General features: G+C 43.9%; 1 protein-coding gene across 2 annotated transcripts in view; it reads left to right on the top strand.

Moving 5' to 3' along the window:
- Positions 1-17,053: 17,053 nt before the first annotated feature.
- Positions 17,054-21,691, top strand: part of Nr1d2 (nuclear receptor subfamily 1 group D member 2) — a 28,732-nt gene continuing 24,094 nt past the window's right edge. The window contains exon 1 of one of the 2 annotated variants that reach the window (XM_055599089.1): positions 17,054-17,291. In XM_055599089.1, the coding sequence (XP_055455064.1) occupies positions 17,276-17,291 (16 nt within the window). In that variant the 5' untranslated portion in view covers positions 17,054-17,275. The remainder of the gene's footprint in view (positions 17,292-21,691) is intronic. The other variant, XM_055599090.1, reaches the window with a different exon arrangement.

Raw genomic sequence — 21,691 nt, 5'->3', positions numbered from 1 at the left:
TGGATGGCCTTGAACTTCTGACTCTCTGACTCTCCTGCCTCTACCTCCCAAGTGCTGAGATTCCAGGTATACACCATCATGCCCACTGATGCTATTGAATACTTGCTACTACTAGATCATCTCTTACCATGTTTCTGCTCAAAAGTTTTTCTTTCTTTCCTTCTTTCTTTTCTCAAAACAGGCTTTCTCTGTGTAGCCTTGGCTGTCCTGGACTCACTTTGTAGACCAGGCTGGCCTCGAATTCACAGAGATTCGCCTGCCTCTGCCTCTCCCAGTGCTGGGATCAAAGGCATGCACCACCATGCCTGGCTTTAAAAGTTTCTTAAAGATGAATGAATCAAATAACTTTGTTCGTTTCAGTTCTTCATTCTTCTGATTCTGAGCTCTTATTCCACTGCTACATTCTGAAATTCCCAAACCCAGTTAGTACAACTATTGTGTTAGAGTAAGTCAGGTTCTAGTTCCCAAATCTCAGAGACTGAAAATGCTAAAGACTTAGTTGGGCATGGTGGAGCATGCCTTGGGAGCAGACAAGCATCAGGAGGTCAAGGTTGGCCTGGACTACATGACTCTCTTCTAAAAATAACTTGAAAAACAAAAGAAAAATGTTTGTTTCTTTTGTGTGTGTGTCATGGAGTGTGTATGTGCCCGTGTGTGTGTGTGTGTGTGTGTGTGTGTGTGTGTGTGTGCGCCTATGTGTATGCATGTGCACACGCCTGAGCAGGCACACTCAGAAGGACTGCACAATCCAGAAGGACTGCAAGTGTCCTGCTCTTCCTCAGAAGCTCGAAGCTGACTGACCCTGGTGAAAACAGTTCTCACGGAGATAGCCAGCGAGCCTCAGTGATCCTGCCTCTGCCCTCACCCCCTCCCCGGGGGTTACAGGCAAGCAGGACCTCTGCACACAACTGCAATCAGTTTGCCTGCCACTGTATGTGACAGTACTTGCCTGTAAGCCATATGCATATTCACTGAGAAGCACTGCAGACCTGCTTTGCCAGTGTGGTAGTCCCTAGCCACCAATGGCTAAATTTGATGGAATCCTTCATTCAGATGCTCTGAGACCACATTTGCTGCCATGCTGGACAGCACAGAAAATGTGCGGACCACAAGAGGTGATCATGTGGTGTTCTTTTTTCCTGTGTTACTTGAAGAGGAGATGAAGAGGAGAATGGTTTGGTTCTACCATAAAAATGTTTTATTAAATTTCACATTAGGGTTGTATTTGTTGCTATATTCTTTGGGTTGTTTTTGTTATGTTTTGTTTTGTTTGTTTGTTTGTTTGTTTGTTTTTCCTAATTACAATACTACTTAACTGGTCTGGCTGATAACTGTTACTTGGATGTTTCTTTTTGGTGTGTACATACACAGGTGTGTGCTCTCAAGCCAGAAGAAGGTATGAAATCCCCTGGAGCTGAAGTTCCTGGCAGTTGTGAGATGCCTGATTTGGATGCTGGGAACCAAACTCTAGTGTCTACAGGAGCAGCAATTGCTCTTAATCAGTGAGTTAGTCTCTCTTGCTTCTATTTTTAGATTTTTGTTTGTTTTGTTTTGTTGTTTTTTTCAAGACAGGGTTTTTCTGTGGAGCCCTTCCTTTCCTTACTCTATAGAACAGGTTGGCTCTGAATTCACAGAGATCTGCCTGCTTCTGCCTACTGAGTGCTGGAATCAAAGGCATGCACCACCACTGCCTGGCTTTTTTAGAAGATTTTAAACGAGTTTTATCAGGTAGTAAAAACTATGAAAAGAACTGCCACACCTTTTCTAAGAACAAAGGGTTTGGTTTAAAACAAACAGGCATTCTTGGCTTTGGTTTGGCCATTCTCTTGCCAAACTATTGGCTGTATGAAATCAGTTTTATAAATATTCTTCACTCAGGGAAGAGGCAATTATTTTAAGTTTGTTCTTGAAAGTCAAACTGGCCTGAAATATCAGGGTAGTGATATGCAGGTACAAGCTATGCTTTGATCAACACCCACCACATAGATGATGACCCAAAGTGGAAGTTTTTACCCAGAAATCCTCTCTCCATAACCTGATGGTCAGCCCTATTTCAGGGTTGGGAAGGCTAGCCAGTTTGAAGATTATTTATATAGAGTGAACACTGCCAGTAAACATGTACTTTCTGCATAGGAGAAATAAGCTGCAAATAGAGGCTGTTAGTAGGAAACACTTTCCTTTAAACATTCCTCTCAAGCTGGTCATGGTGGTACGCATCTATAATGCCAGCATTTGGGAGGCTGAAACAAGATTGCTGAGGATTCCAGCCCAGCTTAGACTAGATAGCAAGACCCTGGATCAACATACCTCTATTCCTCTTCCCCCCCCGCCCAAAAAAAAAAATCCCACAGCAGCATATCTACTGCTGAGATATTATACTTGGTCTGTGCTTTCGACCTTATAAAGCACTCAAAAGCATGCTTTTGCCCTGGGCATGGTACTTGCACACATTTTTAATCCACACTCAGGAGGCAGAAGAAGGTGGATATCTGAGTTTGAGGCCAACCTGGCCTCCAGAGTGAGTTCTAAGATAGCCAGAGATACATAAAGAAACCCTGTCTCAAAAAACCCAAACCAAAAGGAAAAGAGAGAGAGAGAGGAAAGCATGCTTTTGAAGATATATCTTGCATACATACTTTCAAATAGTGGTAGAGTGCATCTCATCCCTTCAAAATTAATTAAATACCTTCATTGAATTGGCATCCTATAAACACCTCACCTAATTTGCCTGAAACTCTCTTTCTTCTTTAGAGAGGTTCACTTTTGGGCAGTGCTGGTTTAGGACCAACTGGTGAGGAATATAATCATGCATTATCTAAACACTAAAGTTCTGTGAGAGTATAAACATACTACTTAAGTCCAGAGGTTAATTATTAAAGGAAATTTAAAAAAAAAATCATCTTTGGAGGTAATGGCTCATCACTTACAAATAAGTAACTCTAAACATTTAGAAAAGATCATTCACATTTAAGATCTTTATTTCTTGGTCCCCAGTTCAAGTCTTTAGGTTGAATCTGTTGCAATCAATTCATCACTGGTAATATACCTACTATTAATATCATGGTCATGATGAGAACATTTCAATATTCTTCCCATTTTCCACTGTAATAGTTCTCTAACCTGTTAATGCTTAGGGTGTGTGTGTGTGTGCGTGTTTAGCTAAGACAGGGTCTTTCTATGTAAACTCTCAGCTACTTCTCCAGAACCATGCCTGCCTGTCTGCCCACCTGCCTGCCTGCAGCCACACTCCCCACCCTGATGGTCATGCACTCATTTTCTGAAACTGTAATCAAGCCCCCAATTAAATGATTTTTTTTAAAAGTTGCCTGGCCATAGTGTCTCTTCGTGCAACAGACAACTACTAAGAAAATAATGGTCCACATCCAGGACCTGAAACCTGTGAACACGTTGGCTACAAAACCAACAGGATAAAGGTTACTATCAGCTGACTTTGACATGGAGAATTTCCATGGCCTAACATGATCCTTAGGTTCCTCTAAATGGAGAAGCAAGAGAACTGAGAGCCAGAGAGATGGCATTGTGATGCAGACTCAGCTGGGCAGTGCCAGCTTTGTAGACAGCCAAAGACTGTAGGATCACATACAGAGTCCTTCCCCAGGTTCCCACATGAACAGGCCTGCCCACATCTATACAACAAGACCTGTCTTGGACACCCAGCCTACAAGCACTGCAATCCCATAAATCTGTATTTTGTTAAGCCATGATTTGTGGTAATTTATTGAAAAACTGAAAATTGAGTTCCTTATTGTTCTGCTGACTCTGCATCTACCATTTCATCTCTTTCCACATACTCAAACAACCCTTCCCCACTGTAAGTCTGTGTCTCCAGAGTGATGGAGGGATTGCCCTTCAGGCACATTTGGTAATGTTTGGAGACATTTTTGTTTGTCACACTGAATGGGGTATTTTGCTCCTGAAGTACGTGAGCAGAAGCTGGTAGACACTGCTAAGTACCCTGAAATGAGTCTGACCCAGTGGCACAAGCCTGTAGCCCTAGCAACTCAGAAGATGGAGGCAGGAAGATTCCAAGTTCCAGGCCAGTCTGGGCTACATAATAAGATCCTGTTTCATAACAACAATAAGAAAAAGTTTCAGGGCTGAAGATATAGCTCAGAGGTTAAGAGCATTGACTGCTCTTCTAGAGGTCCTGAGTTCAATTCCCACAACCATCTATAATGAGATCTGGTGCCCTCTTCTGGTGTGCAGACACACATGCTGGCAGAATGCTGTGTACCAAATAAATAAATAAATAAATAAATAAATAAATAAATAAATCTTTTTTTTTAAGTTTTAAACATCTTAATACATACACAGTAGTAACATTCAATGAATAATTGTGCATCCCCAAACTAATAATGCTCTGTAGTATGAAGAACGCTACTCTCTGTGTCTGTGGTTTTGTTTATATGTAGGGCTGGGAAATAAGTTCTCCCATACGAAGAATCCCTGTACCTGCTCCCCCTGCTCCATACTTCTTTTTTGTTCTTCACTTTTCCTTCTTTTTCTTGATGGCCTCAAAATCCTCCTGCCTCCACCTCCAAGTGCTGTGATGAACAGCACTTCTTCCTCCCTTCATTATCTGAATGTTTCTGAATGCAGAAACACTTTATTTTCTCACACAGAAAACTGGACTGTCCCATTTTTCTCTCACTCTCAAACATACTCCTCCAATAAACTGTAGCTGAACATGAGGTAGATTGCATCCTGATCTTCTATAATGATGAAGAGCAATGGCAGTTTTTGAGTGGTTGGGGAAGGGGAATGGAGGTATGTTGATCCAGGGTCTTGCTATCTAGTCTAAGCTGGGCTGGAATCCTCAGCAATCTTGTTTCAGCCTCCCAAATGCTGGCATTATAGATGCGTACCACCATGACCAGCTTGAGAAGAATGTTTAAAGAAAAGTGTTTCCTACTAACAGCCTCTATTTGCAGCTTATTTCTCCTATGCAGAAAGTGCATGTTTGCTGGCAGTGTTCACTCTATATAAATAATCTTCAAACTGGCTAGCCTTCCCAACCCTGAAATAGGGCTGATCATCAGGTTATGGAGAGAGGATTTCTGGGTAAAAACTTCCACTTTGGGTCATCATCTATGTGGTGGGTATTGATTAAAGCTTTGTGTTTCCTTCTACAAACTAACTTTATTCTTCATTGTCTGGGATTGAAGACATGCACTAAGGGCCCCTAGACCTATATTCATCCAAACCAAGATGCCTAAACGCCAGTGTAAGAATATAGTCAATGACATCAGGGTAGCATGTCTCTACCAGAGCTCAGCTATCCCACTACAGCAAGCCCTGAATATTTCAAGACAGCTGAAGCTCAAGAAGACCACTTTAAAACCAACTTTATGAAGATGATAGAGGTCCTTAAAGAGAAATGAATAAATCCCTTAAAGAAATCGAGGAAAAAGCAAACAAAAAGCTGGAGGAAATGAATAAATTACTTAAAGAAAGCCAAGAAAAAGCAAACAACCAGTTGAAGGAAATGAATAAGACCTGAAACTGGAACTAGAAGAAAGAAAAAAAAAAAGACCATACAAACTGAGGGAATTCTGGAAATAGAAAACCTATGTAAGTGAACAGGAACTACAGACACAAGCATCACAAACAGAACACCAGAGATGGAAAAGAGAATCTCAGACATGGAAGATATAATAGAAGTTAAAAAAAAAAAGTTAAATCGAAAAGATTCCTGACATAAAACATTCAAGAAATCAAGGACACAATGAAAAGACCAAACCTAAGAAATAGATTAATGAGAAGAAATCCAGCTCAAAGGCCAAGAAAATACTTTCAACAAAATCAAAGGGAAATTTTCTAACCAAAAGAAGGAAATGCCTATACGTGTACAAGAAGCTTATAGAACACCAAATACATTAGACTAGAAAAGAAAGTCCACTCACTAAATAATAATTAAAACACTAAACATGTAGAACAAAGAAAGACTATTAAAAGCTGCAAGGGAAAATGGCCAAGTAACAATAAGGGCAGACTTATTAGAATTACACCAGACTTCTCAACAGAGGCTCTAAAAGGGGCCTAGACAGATGAGCTGCAGACTGAGAAACTACAGATGCCAGCCAAACTGCTACACACAGCAAAACTTTCAATTACCATAAATGGAGTAAACAAGATATTCCATGATAAAGTAAAATTTAAACAATATTTACCTACAAATCCAGCTCTACAGAAGTTACTAGAAGGAAAACTCCAACCCAAGGAGGTTAACCACACCCATAAAAACACAGGAAATAAATAATACAAAAGAAGGGAAACATGTATACACACACATAGACACCACCACCAACAACAACAATAACAAAATGAGAAGAATTAGTCATTGGTCTAAAGATATTGAAAGATGTCATTGGTCATTGACATCTTTCACTATTAATGGACTCAATTCCCCAGTAAAAAGACAAACGTACAGAATGGATGTGAAAATATCCTTCTGCTGTATACAAGAACCATACCACAACATCAAAGATAGTCATTATTTCAGAGTAAGTTGGGAAAAAGAATTTTCCAAGCAAATGGACCTAAATAAAAAAGCTGGCATAGTCATTCTAATATCTAACAAAATAGACTTCAAACCAAAATTAATCAAAAAAAGACAGGAAGGAGATGTCATACTCAAAAGGAAAGATCCACCAAGATGATCTTTCCATTCTGAACATCCATGCCTCAAACATAAGGGCACAAATGTTAAAAGGAAACACTACTTAAGCTTAAATCACACATCAATCCTCACACACTGATAGTGGGAGACTTCAATCTCCACTCTCACCAATAGACATATCATCAAGATAAACTCTAAACACAGAAATCATGGAGCTAACATATGTTAGAAAACAAGTGGAACTATATATATATATATATATATATATATATATATATATATATTTACAGAACATCTCACTAAACACAAAAAAATATAGCTTCTTCTCAGTACTTCACAGGATATTCTCCAAAACTGACCACATATTTGGTCACAAAGCAAATCTCAACAGATAAAAGAAAATTGAAATAACTCCTTGTATTCTGTCAGACCACCATGGATTAAAACTGGATTTCAACAACAATGGAAACAGAAAGCCTAGAAATCCATGGAAATTGAACAACTCTCTACTGAATAACTGCTAAGTTAAGGCAGAAATAAAGAAATAAATTAAAGACTTCCTAAAATTCAGTGAAATAATGCACAACATACCCAAACTGATAGACAAGAAAGTGAGTGCGTTGTCACAGGAGACAACTTCCTGGACAGAACACCGATCATGCAGGCACTAAGATCAATAATTAATAAGTGAGACCTAATGAAACTGAAAAGCTTCTGTAAGGCAAAGGACACTGTCAATAAGACAAAACAGCAGCCTACAGAATGGAAAAAGTTCTTCATCAACCCTACTTATGACAGAGGCCATCTATCCAAAATATGTAAAGAACTCAATAAATTAGACACCAACAAACCAAATAACCCAACTTAAAATGAGGAACAGACTTAAACAGAGAATTCTCAACAGAGCAATCTCTGATGTCCAAGAAGCACTTAAAGAAATGTTCAACATTATTAGCCATCAAAGAAATGCAAATCAAAACTACTTTGAGATTCCATCTTATTCCTGTGAAAATGACTAAGTCAAAAATACAAGTGATAGCACCTGCTGGTGAGGATGTGAAGCAAGAGGAATGCTTCTCCATTGCTGATGGGAGTGCAAACTTGTACAACCACTATGGAAATCAATATGGCAGTTCCTAAGAAAACTGGGAATGGCTCTTATCTTAAGACCCAGCTATACCACTCCTGGGCATAAACCGAAAGGACACTCCACCCTACCACAACAAACTTGCTCAACCACGTTCATAGTAGCTTTACTTGTAGTAGTCAGAAACAGGAAACAACCTAGATGTTCCTCAATCAAAGAATGGATAAGAAAAATTAGGTACATTTACACAATGGAATACTACTCAGCTATTAAAAATAAGGACATTATGAAAATTTCAGGCAAATGGATGGAGCTAGAAAGATCATCCTGAGTGAGGTAAACCAGACCCAGAAAGACAAAATGGTATGCACTCAGATATAAGTGAATATTAGGCATAAAGTACAGGATATCCATGATACAATCACAGACCCAGATAAGCTAAGTAACAAGGAGGGCTCATGGAAATCCTTGGGAAAGGGAAATAGAGTAGATTTTGTGGGTAGGTAGAGATGTGAACAGGAGGAAAGTGGGGGAGGGGATGGAGGAAGAGTGTACTGAAAGAGACTGGAATTCAAGAGTATTTCAGGGGTAGGACCCTAGCACAATGGAAACTCCCAAGAATCTATAAAGGTGGCCTTAGGGAAAACTAGCAATGGGGGATATGAAGCCTGAACTGGCCATCTTCTGTAACCAGGCAAGACTTAGGGTAGAGGGTTTAGAATACCAACCCAGCCACAAAACTTTTGACCAACAATCTGTCCTGCCTGCAAGATGTGCGGGCAGGGGGAGGGTTAAAGGTGGCACAAAACTCGTGGGAGTGGCCAACAACCAACGATTGATTCAATTTGAGGCCTACACCACAAAGGGAGCCCACACCTGACACTACCTGGATAGCTAGGAACCAGAAGCAAGACAGCCCAGAGACCCACGACTGAACTAAAGACGACTGGTGAAAGAGAGTCAATGAAAGGGTCCTAATGATATTCTGCTGTATTCATAGATCTGTGCCCAGTGGTCATCAGAGGGGAGTCATCCAGCAACTGATGGGAGCAGAAGCAGAGACTCACAGCTAAACACTAGGGGGAGCCAGAGAAACCCCACAGAAGAGGTGGAAGAAGGCTGGTAGGAGCAGGGAGAACACAGTCCATAGACTGAACTAAGCAGGGCTTGTGGGGGATCACAGAGACTGAAGCCACAACCAAGGACCCTGATTGGTCTGACCTAGGTCCTCTGCATGTATGTTATGGTTGTGTAGCTTGGTGTTCTTGTGGGACTCTAGGGCCTGACTCTTTGCCTGTGCTTGGGATTCTTTTCTTCCTACTGGGTTGCCTCATCCAGCCTTGATATGAGGGTCTGTGCCTAGGCTTTGTTACTTGTTACGCTGTGTTTGCTGCATATCCCTGGGAGACCTGCTCCCTTTTTTTCTGAACGGAAACAAAGGAACAGTGTATCTGGGGGAAGTGGGGGTGGGGGAGGAACTGAGAAGACTGGAGGGAGAGGACACTGAGGTCAGGATGTAGCATATGAGTGTGTGTGTGGGGGGGGGGAAGAAATCAAATTAGAAACAAACAAAACCTCCCCTTTAAAAACACTTGGTGCTACAATGGGATCCCAAATAACAACTGTGGTTGTCAGCTGGCTAATACTTTTTATTGGCTTAAACCCCCATCCTAGCAGTCTTCTTTGGTGGATAAACCCACATTTCTGGAGGTCCCAGTACCAGTCTGGAGACACCTGGGTCTTAAAGCCCTTCGGAACAGGGAAGAGTGCAGGGTCAAGGACCTAGAGAGTTGCAAACCTGAGATGTTCCAGGTTCCCTATAATTGTCAACTATTCAGTTCGGCCATCTCCATCCACATTAAACAATACCCAATAACCCTGGAAACAAAGAGGGGCATCACAGTCCATATTGTACCCTGCCACAACTCTTCTGCCTGTGAGGAAACCTGGGACCTCTGATTCTCATCAGTCTGAGTCCTCAAAAGAAACAGGTGTAAACTATCTAGGACCTGAATGATACATTCTTCAGTCTCATATTGGCAGAGATGAGTCAACTCTTCTTTGCCTTTACATGGACACACCCAGAGGGAGGTTATGGTGGCAACACATATGGACCAGTTTCCCCCAGGGATTTAAAGACACTAAATACTGATTCCTTCTACCTCCTCCTGAGGCTTTGTGAATACAGAGTCATGGTTCATTTTCCATGATCCTCAGGCCTGGACCTGGGAACTGAGAAAGACAGCTACAGGGGAGGTGATAGCTAATATGGCTATGGACCAGGATCCCATATTTCTTCCTCACTTTTAGTGATGCCCACTTTATCAGTCTGGTTGCATTGAAGAAAGGAAAAAAGCTGGAAGTTTATCTTTTGTGATAGATATACATAGGTTTTAATTCTATGCATGTTCTTTGGGTAGGCACCCTATTTACATTTACCAGGAACAAAGGAGTTTCTTTTGCAAAAATTGTGGTTATGAAACTGAGGCTCCCTTGAAACACATTCTTTTAAAAAGATTTTGGCCTTTAGGAAACAGGAAGAACCCTGAGTCTCAAACTTTATGCCATGGGAAGGGCCTTAGGTTCCTTTGAGTCCTAACAAAGATCTCCTGGCCTTGCCAAGGTCCTGACCAACTCTCTCCTTTGATGTACTTAACAGACCCAGGGCCAGGGTCCCACCTCCTGCTATCTAGGAAGCTGAGGAATTTTAGCCCTATTTTCTACTCTTGACATGGTCCACTACTTAGTTAATCATCCCTAGCCAGAAATTGGACAGGATTGCTGGTCATTCTTAGACGTCTGACACCCATACTCCAAAGGGAAAGAAACTAACCAGGCTGTCAGCCCACTGACTGACAAAACTTGCCAAAATTAAATCTAGAGGGCTTACAAAGGGTCCGGGAACTTGTCTAATATCTGAAACCTTTAACTAGCCAGGCATAGTGGTGCATGCCTTTAACTCCAGCACTCACGAAGGCAGAGACCACCCTGATCTGTAAAGCCAGTCCAGGACAGCCAGAGCCTGTCTCAAAAAACCAAAACAACCAAACAAACAAACAAAAAAATAAAACCTTTAACCTAGGCACTCCCCCTTATTCTGATGCCTGCTATTCTGCCTTTAAGATTATCTCATCTGGACAACAGCAATATTACCCCGCCCCGGAGACCATATGGTACTAGTGGTTTGACTAAATGTGTCTCCTTTGTTGCTTTCCAAGTGGAGAAACCCTTTTATGCATCTTAGTATACATTCTGCCCCAGGTATACCTATATAATGGTAAAGAAGGGAAAATACGTTTTAATATGGACCCTTGAACATGAGGGAGGGGGAAGAGCTATTTCTGTGATAATCAATCAGGAGTAATTTTTAAAAATCTTGCTATGGTTTGGAAAAAAAAATCTCAAGAAAAGACAAAGACATAAATCAGATCATTGGTACCAGTCTTTGTTTTCTTCATCCCCTGGCTAATTACTCCACTATCAGCACTGTCTAGGCCTTAAATTTTCATTCTGACTGGATTAACCGTGGAGTCCTGCATCTTAAACCGTGTGACCAGTTATTCACACCTCTTTAGAGCAGGATGAATCCATAGTTTGACTCACTCAGTAAGATCAGTGGGGAATATAACAGGTCCCAGACCATACCACAACTGATTCCATGGTGAAAGTACCACTCAGGCCATAAAACTCAGCAGGTAGATAGCACCACCTACCAAAAACGAAAGATGAATCTATCAAAATTCATAGTTCTGGGAAAGTCTAGAGACATTTAGAAATGTAAATGTCTCTTTTTGAAATCTTAGTTCTGCTTCTGGCTGTTTTTGTTAACTGTCAATTCAAAATATGATTTTTGTGCTTAAACACTCATGCTGAGAAAAGCTCAGTGCTGCTAATAAAGACTTTCTGTTGGCTTAAACCCATGGTGATGGTTTGAATAGGAATAGTCCCCACAGGGTCATATATTTGCATGCTTGGTCATTAGGGAGTGGCACTACTTGACAGGGATTAGGAGGTGTGGCCTTGTTGGAGGACATGTGTCACTAAGGGTGGGTTTTGGGTTTTCAAATGCTTAAGCCAGACCCAGTGCCTCTCTCTTCTTGCTGCTCGAAGATCCAGATGTAGAACTCTCAGTTTTTTCTCCAGCACCATGTCTGCCTGCACACTGCCATGCCTCCTGCCATGATGACAATGGGATAAAGCTCTGAAACTGTAAGCCAGCCCCAACTAAATGCTTTCCTTTATAAGAATTACTGCAGTCACGCTGTCTTTTCACAGCTAGGGAACATTAAGACACCTGTGTCTGAGCAGTCTTTTCTGCTGGATACCCTACAACACTAAGCTCTCCAGAACCTCACAAATAGCCCCAGCGTGGGGGAAACCAGTCATTGAACACATAGGCTATGGTATATTGAGCCATTGTATGAACTGTGGAGTGGAGAGCAGGGAACTTCCAGGGTGCGCCATCACTTCTTCCCTGAGTCCATTGCCTTCTCTGTGCCATTTTCTGCCGTGAGAAATTGCCTGTCAGAGAGGATGAGAATGCTCACCTGGAGAACTCTCATGTGGTCTCTGAGCAAAGGTGGTCTGTTTTTGTGCACTTGTTTAAAATGGTCTGTTGGGGACTGGAAAACGCTCATTGAATAAGACATTTGGTCCTTTTGGAGAGGACCCGGCTTGGTTCCCAGCACCCGCATGGCAGCTCACAATCATCTAAAACTCTAGTTCCGGCCTCCACAGGCACTGTACACACATGCTGCAACTGCATACATGATTTTGTTTAAAAAAATACATAAGATAAATCCCTAATTGTGACTTCATTTCCCAGAAGTGAAGTGAACAGCTAGCATGGACATTCTTAAAGAGGTTAGCTGGATGTCGTGGTGCACTTTGTTCCCAGCATTAGGGAGGCAGAGGCAGGCAGGTCTCTGTAAACTCATGGTCAACCTGGTCTACACAGTGACAAGGCTACACAACGAGACCCCGCCTCAACACAACAATTCTCCAGTCTTTTTAAAGAATGCGAAAACAAAATGCTGTGCTGTTGGAACAGTGTTAGCTGAGGTATATTCTTTCTCATATTCTGTTCGGAATGTGAGCTTGATGCTCCTTTTAGGAAGGAGTGAGTGAGGTCTGTGTCCTCTTTCACCTAGTATGCTGTGGTTTCCTTGCAGTCAGTCAAGAGGTTTATCAAGCACTTTTTAGAAAAGGTGATGTAGCTTCTGCCCCAACCCTGGAATTCTTGCCCTGGGGTCCTGAATGCTCTGACAGCAGTCAGAATCTCCAAGCTGCAACAGGATAAGAAATCCTTATCTGCCAAAGCCAGGCCACTATTGTAGGGGAGAGGTAAGGGAGATGGGAAGGGGCGGAGAAGATGCCAGGCTGCTTGCTGAGTTCCAGCTGAGAACCAATGTCTTTCCATCAGATATAATTCAACCACACTATTTTTTTTTTCTTTTTAGCTTTCTGTTTGCACGCTGTCTGTCTGTCCTAGAAATGGAACCATGGCCTCTTTCTTGCTAGGGAATAGCTCCACCACTGGGCTGCACCCAACCAAATGCTGTTATTTTAAACCACCAAGTTATGAGATGACTTAATGTACTGAAATATTTCCTAAAAATAGATGAGAATGATTTAAAACAGTTGGATCAATGACGTTTCCTTAGTTACAAATAAGAAGAATGGACTCAGCTGGGTGCACACCTTTATTCCCAGCACTTGGGAGGCCCAGGCAGTGGTACCTCTGAGTTCGAGGCCAGTCTGGTCTGTAAAGAGAGTTCCAGGATACCCAGGGCTACACAGAGAAACCCTGTCTTGAAAAAACAAAAACGACATCAATAAGGAAAGAGAGAGAGAGAGAAAATCAATACATAAGATACATATCTAAATTAAAGAATGATGGAAGCAGGACTTGTGAGGAGATATTTGGGCTTTTCTGTCCTTCATCCACATCCATATTTACCTGTCACATACTGGGTTTTGCATATCTCTTTCTCACTGTAGGATTAACGAATGCTACGGCGGTTACTCGCCTGTAATTCAGTATTTGGGTGATTAGATGCAGGAAGATCTGGAGTGCAATCATTTTCACTTACCAAGTGATTTAGAGGTCAGTCTGGGTTACATGAGGTCCTGTCTCAGAAGATCCAAGCCCAAAGAAAACAGAAGATCTTGCTGTGTTGCTCAGGCTAGCACCAAATGTTTAGTCTCCTGTTTCAGCCTCAGAAGTTGCATGAGTTACGTGCCCAGCTTCAATGTGCTGGGTGAGTTTTTTTGTGTAACAGCTCTGACTGTGCTGGAACTTGCTTTGTGGACAAGGCTGGCCTACCTCTGCCTCCTCAGAGCTGAGATTAAGGCATGTGACACCATGAACAGCTGCAAGTTTCATTAAGAGCTAACCTCTGGGACATAGTCACTTCATTCACCTGAGCTTCGATCAGAAGATTGAGCAAGGTGGAGTAAGCACACATCTGCTGTGAGTAGTCAGAGAGTCTACAGAGGCTGAGCCACAGGTGCCATAGTGGTAACAGCCGAAGCTTTGTGCAAAGACAGCACGGTGGCAGAAATGATTTTCACTGCCACCTGGCTCTCTGGGAACAACCTAGTCCAGACGCTGCTTGTTATTTTCTGTGGCACTGAGGAATCTAGTGAGATTCCGGCGGCCACTAGTGCATGCTGATGGGCCTTGTATGGAGATCTCTATGGTGAGGGCAATGGAGAAAGGAGGCCGGTTTTATTGATTTTTTTTTAGTGTGTGGGTATTGCCTGCTTGTATGTGTTCACCGCAGTCATGCAGGGCATGCAGAGGCCAGAAGAGGGTGTTAGATCCCCTGAAACTGAAGTCACAGACATTGTTGGCTACCATGTGGGTTCCAGGAGTCAAATCCCTGTCCTCTGGAAGAGTAGCAGTGCTCCTAAATGCTGAGCCATCTCTCCAGTCTGGAAAGCTGCAGTCTTAAAAATTCGGAGGCTAAGGCATGGGTTTTATTTTTACATGCATTATTATTAAAGATATGGACTTACAGTCTTTGAATTTTTTTCCATTTTGATTATTTTAAAACTTAAATGTTTGTGGCTCATATACTTTTAAACATATATATGTATACATGTATACATATGTATATATGTGTATATATAGATATATGCTTATTGTGGTTGTTACTATCAGAGAGTAAAGGGCAGTGTAACCAAAATGACTGGATTATATAGTGAAGAGCAACTGGGGTAAGCAAAGCCCAACCCCTGGGCTGGAGAAATTTACGGTAGGGGTTGGGGTGTGCCAGCTATACTCTTTAACAGGTAGAGACTGAAGGATGCTGAGAGAACCTGGTGGACATATTCATTCATATTCATTTTAATAGGTTAAATAGGCACCTCAGTTAGCCATTTGTTCTGGGACATATACATATATATATATATTATATGTTAGGTATACATACACATATGTATATGTATATAACTGTTTTCAGTTTACAGCAAAACTGGATGGAAAGTACCAACAGTTCCTATGGACCTTCTGTCCCAACAAAGACGAAACCTCATTCCCACTCAACATCCTGTGGTACTTGGACACAATCATTACCAACAAAGCCCCAGTTAACTCCTGATGTTAGATATCCTATGCATTTTTACATAACAGTGTCTTACAGAGGTGTCCCTGACCCCTAAGTCCTCTGTGCTCAGTGTATTAATCTTTCCTGCTAATGCCTAGCAACCACTAATCTTTTTCTGTCACCAACGTGTAGTTTTGCCATTCAAACTGTCATGTAATTGTCACCACACACTAGACAGCCTTTTAAGAGCAGAATCCACTCGTGATTTTTCTGTCTTTCTAGACTGTTTGCATTAACCTTGTTGAACTTGAGGTACATGGTTGTTGGTACCTCATAGGCAAAAACAAGCTGCAATAGAAGCTGGGAAACTTGCATTCATATCACGTGGGGGTGACAAAACCCTGAGGCAAGGAAGGAGAGGAAGTCTGAGTCAGAGACCTCATTGAGACCCAGGCAGAGCCCTCACGTGTCTGTGCAGATTAGGGGAAGACCGGAGTTTTTTTTCAGACTGTTGAGGCAGAGATATAGGGACTATTTACTGTTTTAAAAATAACTGCTGGGGAGAAGAGACTGTTGGAGGCCCAAGGAGCCAACTCCAGGGAGGAAGCTGCGGCAGCAGCCCAGGCTGGTCATAAACTCACAGCCACGACCCCCACCTCCGGGTGGGGAGGACAGTAGAGACATTATGAGGGTGGTAGACTAGTCAGATTTGTTAAGGATCAAACAGTATAAAAGACAGAGAGAGAGCATGCTAGAAACTTTAAATTGTTGACTTCAAGCTGATTCACCAACAGCAAAGAGTAGCAATCTTTGTGTTGGGAGGTGGGCGGTTCGCATGTAAACGTGTACATCCTAAGACATGCTCCAACAGTTTAAACCGAAAATTTTCAGCGCAAACGGGGATCATTTTTACAACAGCTGAACTTTACATCCCACCATCCATCTATCGGCGCAGGCATCCGCGCACTTAAAACGTATACCTTCCTGTATATGCATACCTCCCCGTATTCACCTCAGCACGTATCTCACTCCTTTCCATCTCCAGCTCGCTAGAAAATTTCCATGCAAGGTGAAATGCACCAATCTTTAGAATACGTTTTCTGAGCTCTGAAAATGCATGTACCTGTCCACATCCTAAACGGAGAGGTCAAGAGGCGTAGCTAAGCCCGCTGCTGGATAGGGGAATCCTGACCTGAGGTCTTCATTGGAAGTGTGAATGTGAGGATCACCACACAGGCTTATTCGGGCGACGTGCTTGGATAGAAACACCTAGGGGACAGCAGGAAAAGAAGATCGGTGTTGAGAGCAGTGGGCGGGACTCAGGACAAGCCAGAGTCCTGGAAAGCTTGGCCACTGAGGTGACTAGCTTGGCTGGCGCTGGGGAAGAGCGCGGAGGGGGAGGGGAGAACTTCCAGCTGCCGGAGACCGGCGGGCCGGAGACCGGAGACAGAGAAAGGGGAGCTGGCAGGGAGGGCGGGGCGAAGTGGGCGGAGCCTGAGGAGTAGCGGCGGGAGGGGGCGGAGCCGGCCGGCCCGAGTGGCGGAGAGGGGGCGTGACCAAGAGGCGGGGGCGGAGCCCTGCGATGGAGCAGAAGTGTGAGGCATGGAGAGAAAAGGAGAGGGCGGGTCTGAGGAGGAGCAGGTGGGTCCGTGGGATGGAATGAGAGGTCGGGACCGAGCGAGGGGGCGGGGCCTGCGGCGAAGAAGCGGGCGGAGCCGAGAGTGGGAGCGGGAGAGTCGGGGGAGGAGGAGCGGGCGGAGCCACCGCACCGGCGGCGGCGGAGGAGGGGGTGTGCGCGGGTCACATGGTCGAGGCGCCCTCCCCGTCAACTGCGGTGCCCGCCGCCGAGCGCTGCCTCGGGAAGCCGCCGCGCCGCGCCGCGCCTCCGCCGTGTGGCCCGCAGGAGCCGCCCGCGCCCGGCGCCCATGAGGCGGGCCCGCGAGCCCCAGCGCCGGCAGCCCCGGGCGGCGCGGTGAGGGCCGCACCCCACCGAGCGCCATGGAGCTGAACGCGGGTAAGAGCGGGGGTGAGGCTCGGGACGCGGGGCTGCGTGTGCGCGCGTCCCCCGCCGCGCGGGGCCGCCGGGATCCCGCGCTCGGGCTCCCCGCGCGCGGCCGCCCCCCTCACATGGCCCTGCCGCGCGGGCCACGTGCGCGGTGTGTTTACGTTCGGCGGCGCGGGCTCCGGTTGGCTGCGCGGCCGCGTGACGCGGCATTACATAATGCGCTCTGGGCGGCGGCGGGCGGGGACACGTGAGGCCGCGCGGTGACCCACATTCCCCGGGGCCGGAGGGACACGTGGGGGCGGCGCCGCCGGGGAGCCCACAGGCGGCGCGAGGCTCCGCCCCCGGGGCCTCCGCCGTGACGTGGCCGCGGTCCCGGGTCTCCCGCTGCCGCCCGCTGCAGACCCCGCCGCGCATGCGCACCCGCCGGGAGTTCGGGCGCCGGTCCCGCCGCAGTGCGCGCTGCAGCCCGCGCGTCCCGGGGTGACCCCGGCAGGGCTGACCTTGCTCGGCGGGGAGTGCGTGGGTTGTCCTCGAGCAGACGCTTGTGGGAGTCCCGCAGCACCGTTCGGGTTGACGGCGTGTACAGAGCTCTCTGTCTCCGGGGGGACTTAGCCCACAAGTCCTCAAGCCTGGAGGCAAGGGATTTTTGTGCGTGCAACTTGCTAGTGATCTGGTGATCGTAGGACTTCAGAACCTTCTACCCAGAACTTTCATTTACATTAGAAACATTTTATCCTCGCGCAGGCAGGAGACCGCAGAAAGATGCAGGCATGGGTTAGTGTGAGACCCTAGCTAGCTCAGAGTGCCAAAAGAACAAACAAATCCCCCTTTTCCAAGACCGACTTTTGTCATTTTTCAAGACCAAAAAAGAGATGTTTCATTTCTTAAAACATGGTCACATAACCCTACATTCCCAGCTTTGCTTTAGTCGATCCAGTGATGTTCCTTACACCTGAAGCAAATGAAGTTTTCAGTTTTAATTCTTGGAATCTTTAAAAATCATAACAAGTGTTTTATGAATTTTTAGACTAATGGCAAAAATAGTTTTATGACTTTTTGATTACTGTGGTCCTTCTTAGCCATTGCCGCATATAAAATATCTAGTCATCTGCCATGAAATCAACCTTTTTTTCACTAGCAGTTTAGAGGTTGGTAGATTCAGCCTCTTCTAATCCTGCCCTCCATGTGCGTTCTGCAAGCTTTGTGACTTCATGATGCAATTGGGTCAGGTGGGTTAGACCTTTCTCTGATTTGAGCCTTCAGAGGACATGGGTATCCATGTTAGTCTTGACTTTTGGAACTACAAATTGTGGACATTTTCCCCAGTGGCTTTTGAGAGCTTCTCTTCCCTGCCCATTTCCAGTTCTCATTTGGTCCCTGTCCAGTGTTTTTCTAATCCTGTTTAATCCCTGTTGCCCTCTGGGGTGGATTTAGCTACCAGAAGTGAATAGACTACTGTGGAAGAGGTTGGATATTTCCCAAGATTCAGCAGGCGCGCGCGCACACACGCACGCGCGCACACACACACAATTTCTCTCTGGCATATTGCTCTGCTGACTTATAGTACCCTTGGGGTCAGCTAGGAGAACCTTTTCATGGAAATTTTTTTCTTTTTAATTTTTTTTTATGGGAAATATTTTGAAGTTAGATTTCAACCATTGTTCAGAAATTGGGTGATCTGAAATACATGAATTTGCAGTTTAGTTTTGAACTTCCTTTTGTTCATTTGATGGTAAGTTCATGCCTGTCATCTGATGTGTTAATATTTCTATTATTTTTCAGAGGGAACTTTTGATAGCATTTCCTTTTACTTCATTTTGACTGTTGTAAACATTATCTGGTAGTGCCAAAGTCAGTGGTATCAGTTAATACTTTGAAACAGAACACTGCCTATGATGCTGTCTCTGCTTTCCTTGCTTGATTGGCAGATGAAAAGTTGACTGCTTGTTTGTCACAGAAAGATTGTAATTGTGTATTCTAAATTTTCCAGAGGATTATAAAAGAGAACTCATTGCAGCTGCTTCACAACAATGGCTACAGTCACATTTTAAAATTTAGGAAAATATTCCTATGTTTCAGTCTGGGGACAAAACATCAGAGGGACATACTGGCAGAAACTGCCGTTTGGAGAGAAGTTGCAGTGGACTGATCATGAGCAAAGTAAAACAATGCTTGAGCAATTAGCGGGGTAAATGGGTTCAGAAGATAGTGTAGAAAGAAATTCTATAGAGACTGGTCCAAGCATAAGGATGCAGAGTAATAATCACAACATCATGTTTAATAATTCCTGTGTATCAGGCCATATGTCCCTCACATTAATTCATAGAAGAAGGTGCAATTTAAGAAGGACTACTAAAATTGAAGTTAAGTAAGCAAATGGTTTAGTGGAAAAAAAAAAAAAAAGGCCACTTCAATGCCATACTCTTAAGAAATGTTTCCTTTTCACAGGGGTTGCATATCAGATTATGCCATTATGATTCATAAGAATAGCAAAATTACAGTTATGAAGTAGCAATGATACTTTTATGGTTGAGGGTCACCAGAACATGGGGAACTGTGTTAAAGGGTTGAAATGTTAAAAGGCTGAAAACCATTGGCTTAGAGTATCTTGAAATCTAGGGATCTGTAGTGATGAGGTTGAAGGAGATAATGTATGGATCTACTCAATTTGTAGAGGAACAGGATTGTGGCTGAGAAAAGGGTCAGGTGCCTCTGTCAGAGTCCCTGATGTCAGCACTCTGCTCTCTCTTTTAACCCTGTTGTTAGTGATGCTGGCTTGCTTTCCAAACCCCAGATTATACCTTGGCACCTCTCCTCTAGTGCTTTACTTAGAAACCAAAATGCTGTTACTTTTACATATTAAGACTTTTTAATAAATGCATCTTACTTGAAAATGTAATTTCTCACACGATACATCATTTAGCAGTGGATGCATTCTTTAATATTTGCTTTGCTCCTCTTGGCCTATGCTCTGTTCACTGCTCATGTGTGATCCTCAGCCTTCAGCCCTTCTTGTGCACCATCACTTACAGCTCTCCACTTTATCTTTAGAGCTTTTTGGGGAAGAGACCAAACTGCTGTGGTGCTCCAGACCCCAGGCATAGGTAGAAATGTAGTACTTCGGTTATATCTGCCTTACCTTCCTGTGAGGAGGGGTTGCTAATAAGCCAGAACAAAACAGGAGAGTATAGTTGTGACTTGGCAGCAAGTCTCCTTTCCAGGATGGTGGATAATCCCAAAAAGGAGAAAGCCGACCCCAGCCTGCAGGAAGGAGCTCATTGACTCCTGGCTTACATGAAGTTGACGCCTGGGTAAGCCCTGGCTGGGAACCTGGCCCAGCTCCACTCCCCTTCCAGCTAAAAATAGAGAGGACTGCTGCCTGAGGTAATTTTAGCTCAAGGCTCTAAGAAGTGCATTCTGCTTGTTTCTGGAAGTGTTGGGATTTGCTGGATCAGGGATTTTACATTTCTTGCTTTATCATCAGAGACTATGTGCACAAAAAGATAATAACCCCTTTTATGAACACTTTCATTTTAGTCTTGCATTTACTGGCAGATATTTGTGTTTTATGGGTGATGACTCAGGGTTGGTGAGATGAAAAGAAACTTGCTTGCTCAGGTCTTCTCAGTAAGAGTGATCTTGTGGATTAGCTTGGTGATTTTTATATCTGGTTCTGCTGCTTACTAGTCACCTTCCTAAGTCTTTCTGAGCTCCAGCTTCCTCATTTGTAGATGAGTTAATGGAAGCTGGAAGGCTGATATATGACCTGGAGATTGTGTCATTTTATGGTTGGCTTCAGTACTGTGTGGAGACTTAAGAGTTTCAATTTCCTTTCTTCACACGAGGAACTGCTTGTGTAAGCCTTACCTTCTAGGGAGTTTACATTTAATCTCCAGGTTGCTAACCATCAGATCAGTAGATAGGTGTCTACAGGAAAAGAAGACAAGAAAATCAGTATTGAAAGTCTTACTGGAAAAAGGCAGCCACTTCTGGATTGGTCCTGGTGATTTCAAGGTATTGAATAAAAGCACTTGAATCTCCTAAGGATGGAAGTTAGATATAAGCTGGATTGGTAACTGCACAGGAAGTTTTAAAACTTTCATGGATTAGGCAACACTTTTGGCTAGTTTCAAGTAATCTGCATTAGTTCAGATTTAGTTTGTGCCATGTGTGCACTTGTGAAGAGGTCAGAGGAAAATGCTGGCTTTTCTTCATTGCTGTCTACCTAATTCCCTTCAGACAGTCTTTCAGTGAGCATGGAGCTCCAGAGTTGCTGCCACTTTTACAGGTTCTGTCACTCCGAGCTGTTACTGAGTACTTCTCATTAGCTTGACTGGCTGGCCAACAATCCTCAGTGATTCTCTTTTCTCTTGTATCCCAGTACTGAGGTCGCTGTTGCACAAAACCAC

Source organism: Psammomys obesus, unplaced genomic scaffold (assembly GCF_907164565.1).
Source record: "Psammomys obesus unplaced genomic scaffold, mPsaObe1.curated_primary_1811, whole genome shotgun sequence".
NCBI classification, from domain to species: domain Eukaryota; kingdom Metazoa; phylum Chordata; class Mammalia; order Rodentia; family Muridae; genus Psammomys; species Psammomys obesus.
This window is presented reverse-complemented; position numbering and strand designations above follow the sequence as displayed.